Source organism: Talpa occidentalis, unplaced genomic scaffold, assembly GCF_014898055.3.
Source record: "Talpa occidentalis isolate TD23 unplaced genomic scaffold, MPIMG_talOcc4v2.1 talOcc4.2, whole genome shotgun sequence".
NCBI classification, from domain to species: Eukaryota; Metazoa; Chordata; class Mammalia; order Eulipotyphla; family Talpidae; genus Talpa; species Talpa occidentalis.
In genome coordinates, this window is record NW_023602073.1 from 15,912,196 (window position 1) to 15,922,573 (window position 10,378).

Genomic DNA, 10,378 nt, shown 5'->3' on the forward strand with positions numbered 1-10,378 from the left:
CACCTGCTGGTCAGACCAGGACCCTTGGAAATCAGATATCTGAACCCCGCAATGGAGAGGGTGATGCATCATCAGTGCTGTGCTCTCTTCTCTGCAGGTCAGGCTGATCTTCTGTGGTGTCTGTGCAGTGGCTGTATCCACTCATTCATTGCATACTCATTGAGTGTCCACGGAGAACTCAGTACTGATTCAGGTTAGAGAAAGATCAGCAAGGAAAACAGACCAAATTTCTTTGCCAGTAGAACTCACATTATATTTCTATAATAGTTCAACAAAAGAGACTGTTCTTAGAATGACTCCAATGGTGGAGGGAGGAATAAAGAACAATGATTAACTTGGAAATAAGGTCGAAGAGTACCAGAGAAGGAGGCCCTTGGGAAGGTGAAGATGTGGGAGCCAGTGTTCATGTTGTAAAAGGACACATGTCCAGCCTCAAAGTCCAGAAAAACTCCCACGAGCAGGGGCCGCTCCCTCAATGTAAGAGAAGTTGGGGGAGAGGTAAGGGCCATGTAATAATTCTTCTGGCAGAGTCTGATGGCCCAGAATCCAGACTGAGGCTCTGGGACATGATCCCAGAACCTTTGCACATTTCCCAGACAAACGCCTAAGGCCCACTCAGATCCTGCTCCCACATCCACTTCAAAGTAATGTCTTCCCGAGGCGAAGCGCTCACAGCCCAGGACACAGGGAAAGGTATGGTATCTCTTATAACTAAGATGCTTCTCCTGGGGTTTGCCACAGGTCACGTGTCTCCGATCCTCAGACAGAATTAGGTCACAATGAATTGTGCGTGGATCCAGAGTCACGCTGACTGATAAAAGAGGAGGACACATTTTATTTGCTGAGAATACAGAACACTTCAGTACAACCATCCTGGATTCAAGTGCAGCCTAGTTCTTTTAGCTCTGTGAGTCACTTTCTGAGGCTGCATACTATAGTAGGAAATCATCACACCTGAACAGTAATGGTGGGGAGGTTTGAAGGAGCTAATGGAAACCTAGTGCTTGGAGACATTCCTGGTATTTGGTAAGTTAACTAGAAGTGGAAGTCATATCCTTGAGCTTATTTGAAGACTTAGTGGCCTTGCCGTGCAATCACTAGGGGGTGCCTTCTAGGGCGCATAGTGTTCTAGAAGATGAGGACAGCATCTATTCCATAGTCAGAAGGAAGCCGGGGTCATAAGTTCTATAATCATAAGAGGTGAATGCTGCCCACTTTCAGAGTCAGCTTGGAAGTGGATTATTCCCCAGTCTAGCCTCCAGATGGTAACACAGTCCAGCCAACACATTCACTCTATTCTGTAAAGCCCTAAGCATAAGTCCTAGCAGATGTGAGCCACACATATCTGAACCACAAACCTGTGAGATAATGTGTGTGTTGTTTTAAGCAACTGAATATTCTTATAACCATAGAGAATCATTTCAGCTTCATTCAGATTTTCCAGCCAAAGGAATTATTAAAAGAATTTAGTTTGAATTTTCTAAATGTGGACATGTGGAACAAGGCAAGTACTGAATAAGAATCAAGATTTTGGAATTGGTAATACTGGCTTTCACTAAGATTCAAATATTTGTGACACCATGATCCATTTTCTCCTTAGTCCTGAATACTGATCTGTGTTTATTAAATTTCATTGAATGTTTAATAAAATGTTAACAATAAACATTATGGTGCAGATTGTTCTAAACCCTTTACACCTGCCGTTGCATTTAATTTTCATGAAAACTCACTCAATTAAGATCTGTTCATATTCGTATTGTTTAGAATGGGAAAATGAGGTAGTGGTTGGCCTGGCTGATACAGCGAATCAGCAGGAGAGGAGGAATTCGAAGAGCTTGAAGAGATCACAGTTTGCCACTTCCCTGTCTACACCCAAGGGAGCGTGTCCTGACCCACTGAAAACAGCTCAGCAACCTCTCTGCCTATGAGTCTGAGCAGGACAGGTAGGAAGCTTGGCTACCACTTAAGGGGCCTTTCCTGTGAGCATTAAGGCAGAGTTATTTCCTTCACATACCTTGGTAGGTCTTTAACATTTTCTTCAAATCAAAGTAAAGCTCAGAAACATTGCATGCAGTTTCAGGGGTCAAAGACACAGCCTCTGGTAATTTCAGCTCCACATCTGAAAGCCTAGAATAAACAGACAACAGACCTTTTGCAGTGGACGTTCCATTTGTCTTTGGACCCCGACACATCTTCACTTCCCCTTAACTATGTGTTCAGACAGACTTACCTTTTCAATTGGCCTTTCACACCCTACAGTGAAAACAGACAGAAGGTGAGTGTGGGAAAATCAGTATGTCATGTCACTTGACACATGGGGTTACACGCTATTAACACTGCACACCAGGAAGTAGAGTGACCCAGCCTGACCCACGCATACCCAGGTGGAACGATTCCCATCCCAGCCCCCTAGGATAGTCCCTGCCAGTGAGTGTGAGTGTGTGATCGCACTTGCTCAGGCTTGTGGGGAGTTGTGGAGTCTGTATTCACATTAGCCTGTAACCTCAGGGACTTGATCATGTTACCTTTTGTTATAAGTGACCTAATTTCTTTCTGAGGAGCCCATATCAGAGATCACTGATGACAAAGGTCCTCAGTAGGGAATCCATGCCTAAACCCTGGCTCTGGGCCACTGAGGCGGAGGCAGCCGGTGTCATCTGCTGAGGGCGCTGTCACACTACATCCTTACCCTCACAGTGTAACTACCAGTCTTGCAATAGCAGCTGGAGTCCAAGCATTTATGTTCACCAGCAGGAAGCTTCAGGCAGCTAAAAGCAGGTCCCATAAGAGCTAATGGCACATGACTATAAGTGAATTGGAGAAGGTTATCATTTATTTTGGCGGCCCCACTCTATACCACCAGTCATTTTCAAGAGATGGTTAGAAAGGGTTCCATGAACAGTTGACAAGGGCAAATAAATGGCAGGAAGATCTGCTGTGGGTCCATAAAAACAGGAAACCTCCACATCTACCCTGAGAAAGTTTAAATTTCTGATTCACATGCTGACCCCTGGACCTGCAAGGCCACCAGCGGACATGGATATAGATTTTAAAGAATCTTTCTTTAATTTCGGTGCCACAATTAAGTGAAGTAGACAGGTCTCAGACATCTTCCCAGGCTCCCTTGTCATTCTCTACTCAATAGTCAGGAACAGATGAAACCCCTTTTCTTTTTTTTTAATTTAAATATTTTATTTTATATAATTCTTACATCATTTTTCATTTTTGCGCAATGTATGCATTTTCATTTTGGTTATATTCCCCATACAATTGCACCACCCCCTTATTTTGACTCTAGTCCTTCCTTTCCCTGCCCCTTCTTCCCCCCCACTCCCCTATAGTGTGCCTCTGGTTTACAGTTGCTTGTTGATTTTGATTTTTACTTTGTATTGATTAGTCTTTTTCCTGGTCTCTTATTTAGGTTTTCTAAATTCCTGCTATGAGTAAGACCATCCGGTGTTTTTCTTTTTCTTTCTGACTTATTTCGTGAGCATGATCCCTTCTAGCTCCATCCATGTTGTTGCAAACTACATGTGTTTATCTTTTTTGATTGCTGAGTAATATTCCATTGTGTATATGTACCACATCTTCTTGATCCAGTCATCTATTGTTGGGTATTTGGGTTGTTTCCAAAGCTTAGCTATTGTAAATAGTGCTGCTATAAGCATAGGGGTGCAGGTGCCCTTTGGAATTACTGTTTCTATTTCCTTTGGGTAAATATCTAGGAATGGAATTGCTGGATCATATAGAAGCTCTATGTTTAGTAGGTCAAGAAATCTCCACACAGCTCTCCATAGTGGTTGGACCAGTTTGCACTCCCACCAGCAGTGCAGGAGAGTTCCTTTTTCTCCACAACCTCCCAACATTTGTTGTTGCTAGTTTTTTTTCTATGTGCCATTCTCACTGGTGTGAGACAGTATCTCATGGTAGTTTTGATTTGCATTTCCCTGATTACAAGTGATGTTGAAACCCCCTTTCTGTCCTAGAAGTTCTCATCCTCTCTTACCTGCAGAAAATTCTGGGCTGATTCTTGACATTTCTTCTCTGATTTCAGGATAAGGCTCTCAAGTTCAGAGCTCTGCTTTACCAGACTGGCTTCACCTTCCTGCAGTCTCCTCAGCATCTGCTCTTTCTCTTTCTCCAGTCTCCAGAGATAAGCCCTCTCCTTTTCATTGAGGAAGTTGTGGAGATTCCTAAATTCAGACTGGATTTCTTGTCTCCGAAGCTCTATGTTCTCCTAGAATCAAGAAAGTAGGCAGGAAAGGGGGGAAACAAACCAAACATACTTCTATGTTAAGTCAGTAAACACAGGCGGGACCGAGACACAGTGCAAATCTGCTCACCCACAGGAGGAAAGCAAACTGTGCCATGTGCCCAACTGGATGTATCATGAAGATTCATGGAGAAGGACACGAGCCAAAGAGCAAAAACAAAAGACCGTATGAGTATTCTCATATTAGGTCCCAGTCAAATAGGGATATAAAAGAAGTAGAATGGTGGCCACCAGGAGCTGGGAGGAGGGAGCAATGGAGTTTATTGTTAATGGACTTAGAGTTTCTGGTTCGAATGCTGAAAAGGTTCTGCAGATGGAGAGTGGCAACGGCTGGAAAACAACTGAACACAATGCACTGGGCTGTTCAGTTAGAAATGAGTAAAATGGCAATGTCAGGTAATGTGTATTTAGCACAAAAACCCCAGAAAAGTTTTCTTAGCTTCTGTGGGTCATTTTCCCCTGGGACTGGAGCTCAAAAAGTGTCCAGCTCCCTTTGCAGAGTCAGGCCCAAGAGGCAGACACTCAGATGAGGGAAAGCTGATCCTAGCTCTGTTGGCCCTATTCACTTTCCTTCATCTCATCCAAGATAAAAGAAGCAGAGGGTAGGAGTCGCAGAATCATGAAATTTGCCAAGATCAAAGAACTTATCATTTGTAAAAGAAAACCAAGAGTTAGTGGGGATGTAAGAAGCTGTGTGTGGGGGGGAGTTTCTTCAAATAAAGTTTGTAACGAATATAAATGAGTCTGAATTTAAGACTCATTTAAGACTCTGATTTTCAACAGGTGGAGGTCTGGACAGTTACCAGAAATATTATTGCCTTAAGCCAGGTTTCAGTTATCATCCTTATGGATAAGACTTAAAAACACTGAGAGATTCACTTTTCTCTGGGGAGGACAGAGTTGTAATTTCCATGGGTGATTTCTCAAGTCACACAGTCCTTCAGTGACTGTGGTGTTGGGGTAGATGCTGTGGCACTGACATGGTTTCCTTATATGGTGTGGTGTGTAGCAATAGAAGTTTTCCCCACTATCCGAGACTCCAGAAGGGAGGAGACAGAGGCAGTTGCAATATCTACATTAAAGGGATCTCCACTTGCCAGTTCCTAGTAAGGCCCTCCAAACTTGATGGTTTTAAAATGGGGATAAGAGGAGTTTAAATTTCACATGTGCACATCTACAAAGAATAGGAAAAATGTGGGAAGAAACCCTGAAAGAGGAAAATGACTCATAAATTTGATTACTAAGGGATGGGTTACATCCATATTTTCATGAAAGAATGTGTCTAATCCTGCAGGGCCTGGTCAGCCATGGACACTGTCTCAGAGACCCACAGGCTACAGTGCAAATGAATAAGTTCTTGCAAAGCTCTAGCCTCATCAACAGTCTCACAAGCTTGAATTATGGTATTGTCTCCTGCACTGGTCCTCTTTTTGTATTCAGTAAAGTTGATATTGGAACCAGGAATATAGAGGGCCAGACCCTGTGCTGTGGTAAATGTGCCCAGGTGATTTCATGATCTTCAGACAGGAGGTAATTTCAGTCATTGAAAACTTGAAAAATTAGGAGCACAACATTTGTGATTCTCCTGACTGAGGTCTTAGGACACCTAGCCTATTACTATTCATAGAAACAGAAAGCAGAGGAAAATTCTCCTAGCTGCAGACAATTAATGGCAAATATTAAAGAAAAAGGCATATTCTTTGGGTTTTTACATTTGGTCTGATTTAATGAGAATAAATTATCAAAGAATACTCTTCTCAATCACCATACACCTAAATTCCAGACTGGAAAATAGTTTGAGATCAAGAAAATCAAATTCTTACCTTCCATTGTGCTATTTCCTTTTTTCTGAACATCTTTAGACTGTCACAGAGGTCTTGCTCTCCCTTCAGTTTTGTCACAATCTCTTGGAGCTTTTCCTGAAGGAAAAATTGAGTGAGTTATGACTTGTCCATTTCACAGCTCTCATTGGGCACCTAGAAAAATCCCAGCCTCCAATATATACAATAACATGGAATATGTTTTTGAGGCCTTAGGCTTTGAGAAGAAGCAACATAAGGGCATTAATGTAACTCATGCCCTCAGTGGCCCTGGGCAGTGGCAGGATTGTAACATCTTTCTGTGCTGTAGTGATCTGTGATTCCCAGCTCATCTGTGGACCATAGACTAAGCTATTTACATTACTGCAGTCTGCCAGGGACATGTTACATATAGTACAAGATTATAATCATCTAAAAGTACATTTTATAAAATAATGTGCCTCAGAAACATCAATTCCAAAGAACACCTGCACCCCTATGTTTATAGCAGCACTATTTACAATAGCTAAGGTTTGGAAACAGCCTAAATGCCCAAAAATAGATGACTGGATCAAGAAGATGTGGTACATATATACCATGGAATATTACTCAGCATTCAAAAAAGATAAACACATGCAATTTGCAGCAACATGGATGGCGCTGGAAGGGATCATGCTCAGCGAAATAAGCCAAAAAGAAAAAGAAAAATACCGGATGGTCTCACTCATAGCAGGAATCTAGAAAACTTAAATAAGGGACCAGGAAAATGAATAACTATAAGAAAGTGAAAATCAAAATCAACAAAAAACTATGAACCAGAGACACTTTTAGGGCGGCGGGGGCGGGAGGGGAGGGATTGGGGTCAGAATGGGGGGGCTGCAATTGTATGGGGAATATAAAAATAAAATTTATTATTTAAAAAAAAAAACTATATCAGTGTCAGAAAGACACCCTACTGAATGGGAGAAAGTATTTGTGCATCATACATCCAACTTGGGACTAAAAAGAACTCATTCAACTCAACAACAAGAAAACAACCCAATCAAAAAATGGGCAGAAGAGCTAAATAGACACTTCTCCAAAGAAGACATAGAGATGGCCACCACACACATGAGAAAATGTTCAGCATCAGGGAAATGCAAATCAAAATCACAGATACTACATCACACCTGTGAGCATGGCCCATATCAAAAAAAAAAAAAAACAGAAAGAAGTATTGACAAAGGTGTTGAGAAAAAAGAACTCTCCTTTACTGTTCTTGTTGATGTAGACTGGTCCAGCCCGTATGGAAGTTTCTCAGTATATTAAAAATAGATCTACCATGTGATCTAGCAATTCCACTCTTAGGTATCTAGTCAAAGAACACAAAAATTCTATTTTAAAAGGATATATTAACTGCTATGTTCATTGTAAACACTATTTACAATAGCCAAGAACTGAGGCCACCAGATGAGGAGGTGGGAGCAAAGAGTAGAGGAGGCCCAGTGGACTGTGGTGGAGAATTATTGGTGTTTTGGTAGTAGGTATCATGTGGTAACATACAGTTGATGTGGTGTGAACTCATATTTCTAAAACATATACAGTGTTGTAAACCAACATTACTTCTTTTTTGACAAGAAAAAAATAAAACAAAGAATATGTTGTCAGATCAATAAATCTATTGTAACCCCCACTCCAGGAAGAAGGAAGGAAAAACCAAAAGTGGTCCTTTTTACAGATAATTTTAAGCATGAGACCATACGTGTAGAGCGTCCACCAAAGTGCCTGCAACCTGTTTGTACCTCAGGTTTCTTTTCCATGTTGGAACTCAAGCTGCTCAGTTTATTTTTCCATAATCCAGCCACCACCTTGGTATAATAATCTGAACTGTAATCATTTCAAGTGAAATAATAGCTTCTACAGAGCTTTATTTCTTTCACTAACCAAAACCTATATAATTAAAGTAAATGTTATAACTCATGTCAAATTCATATTTTCTTTGTGAAAATGATATAAATGTACCTGGTTTTGTCATTTGATAAAAAAAAAGTAATGTGTCTGACCAATCATAATACAGAATATTTGAAACACTTGGAACTGTTTACATGTGATGGTGAGTCAGGTAGGAGAGTCCAGGTTGGCAGCTGAAGTTAAGAACCAGTTCATTGGGCAGGGGTGGAGGGGTGGGTGGGGAGCTCTGCTGTCACCTGAAGAACTGCCATGACGTCACCTTACAGTGATTAGTTTCGATACCTATCTCTAGGGTTACTTGTCACACAGTTTCTCACATTTTCAGTCTCTGTTGAGAGATGGGGAAACCAAGTCATGAAGGCAATAACTAAGTCACTCACAGCTTCCATCTAGTAAGAACTGAAACTCTTTCGATATTTCGACCTCAGCAATTTGAATCCTGCGGCCACGCCCATCACCTTTTGTTGCTTTTATTTAACAACTTGGTGGGCAAGTTATGAGATCTGACCTATTACAGTGATGAGCTACTCATGGGCTTACAGGGGGAGGGGAGAGCTCTGAGTGGTGCTCAGGACTGATACGCCCTGACAAAGGATCCAGAACTGTCTCACAAGACACAAGCACCTCAAAGATGAGGGGACACAGAGCCCCACATTAGTGATGTTTCCTTCAAATGTCAACAGGGCAGAGGAGGAAGGAATCCCGCTCCCTCATTCCTCCACAGCACAGGGAGCCTCACTTTAGCAGCTATTGTGTGAGAAATGTGGAGGTGCATGAACCTCTCAAGGCTTTATCACTCACCAATTCTTTCTAAATCCTTTAACTGTCCTTCTTAATCCTTGCTGGAACATGTTTCCATGCCCATTTCTCAGAGGACTAACTTTGATTTTACTCCTTGATGTTTATTTTGTGCAGGCAGAATGTTCTCTGAAATATCAACCTAATCTTTCCCTCCACAAATAAAATCCCCACTTTGGACCAGGATTTAGACTCTGAGAAATACCAAGGTTCCTTCTCAATTTCCATTCTCATGGCCTCACCTGCCCATCTGACCACATGCCCACTGACCAGGCACTAGATAGTCAGGTCAGCTCTCGTGACATGGGTCCCCCTGAGTTGGAAACTTCACTCTTCTCCACACACGGTTATTTTGTGTGTGTCCTTCTGTACTCACTTCTGGGCAGTCTCCCCCTACACTCACTCCCGCCCCTGGATGGCCCCCTCACCACTCACATCAAGGGACATCAGGTGTCCTGTGTTCCTTCCTCACTCCTTATACTGTGGCTATCTAAAAGGCCGTGGTTCTGACCCCTGGGGTTTCAGATTCTTTCCTGTGCTCTTGCGTGTTGTGGTGTCTCCAATTAAATATTTGAGGTGAGGCCATGAACAAGGCCGGTGTGGCAAAGAGCAAAATCTATTGTCCAGAAGCTCATTATAGGAAGTTCTTACAGGAAAGGATTCTGCTCAACCTTGAAGGTAAAGATGGACATGGGGTGGACATGTAATAAATTCAACATGGACGTGTAATGAACTATTTCAGTAAAATAATGTGGTACAAATTTATTTTAGGGTCAGGATAATGGTTTTCACTACAATTGTTTTGAGTGAAAATGTGCAACCTGAGAGGCAGTCCTTGCTAGAGACTCTGGCTACTCACCTTGTAGCCTGGATACACGTCCTCCACTAGAGCAGTGCTGTGTCCTCTGTGCTGGGGGGAGTGTTCACAACACAAACAGATGAGCTGCCCGTCGTCCTCACAGAACAGACGGAGCTGCTCCCCGTGTTTCTCACACAGCCTTTCACTGTCTATCTCCTTGACAGTCTGAATGAGATTTTCCAGTTGCTTGATGGATCGGAGACTCTCCCTTTGAAATGGTGTCCGGCACAGGGGACATTGGGGCTTCCTCAGGGATGACGTCCCTTGTGGGTTCTCAAGGATGCCCTCTATGCACCGGCGGCAGAAGCTGTGCCCACAGTGGATGCTCATGGGCTCTGTCATCAGCTCCAAGCAGATGGAGCACGTGGCTTCCTCCCTCATCTTCTTGGTAGCTGTGGCTGAGGCCATGGCCCTTCCTGAAAAGCTCCAATATCAGGTTAGAGGCAGAGATGAAGTAGACAGGATTTTCCAGAATGAAGGACAGAAGCCTCACCTGAGCTTCTGCGCCTGCACAGGTGTTGAAGTCTTCTCTCTGGAGAGAGAAATGGATGCAATTTGAAAGATACTTCGCCTGTTCCTCTGTGGTAGAATAGGGTGATCCCAGTCATATTTGCCCACTTATGTTTAGATTAAAATTCAGTAACATTTAAATTCCTTATTTCAGTCTCACCAGTCATAATTAAATGCTTCACATTTGAG

At 42.5% G+C, this 10,378-nt stretch overlaps 1 protein-coding gene across 1 annotated transcript; it reads right to left on the bottom strand.

Annotated features, from left to right (window-relative positions):
* Nucleotides 1-287: 287 nt before the first annotated feature.
* On the bottom strand, nucleotides 288-10,145 carry LOC119253527 (E3 ubiquitin-protein ligase TRIM38-like). Its single transcript, XM_037521041.2, has 6 exons — nucleotides 9,680-10,145; nucleotides 6,097-6,192; nucleotides 4,007-4,237; nucleotides 2,231-2,253; nucleotides 2,015-2,127; nucleotides 288-811 (listed from the first exon to the last, which is right to left on the bottom strand). Exons 1-6 carry the CDS (start codon nucleotides 10,085-10,087, stop codon nucleotides 288-290), a joined length of 1,395 nt encoding a protein of 464 aa, XP_037376938.1. The 5' UTR covers nucleotides 10,088-10,145.
* Nucleotides 10,146-10,378: the final 233 nt, after the last annotated feature.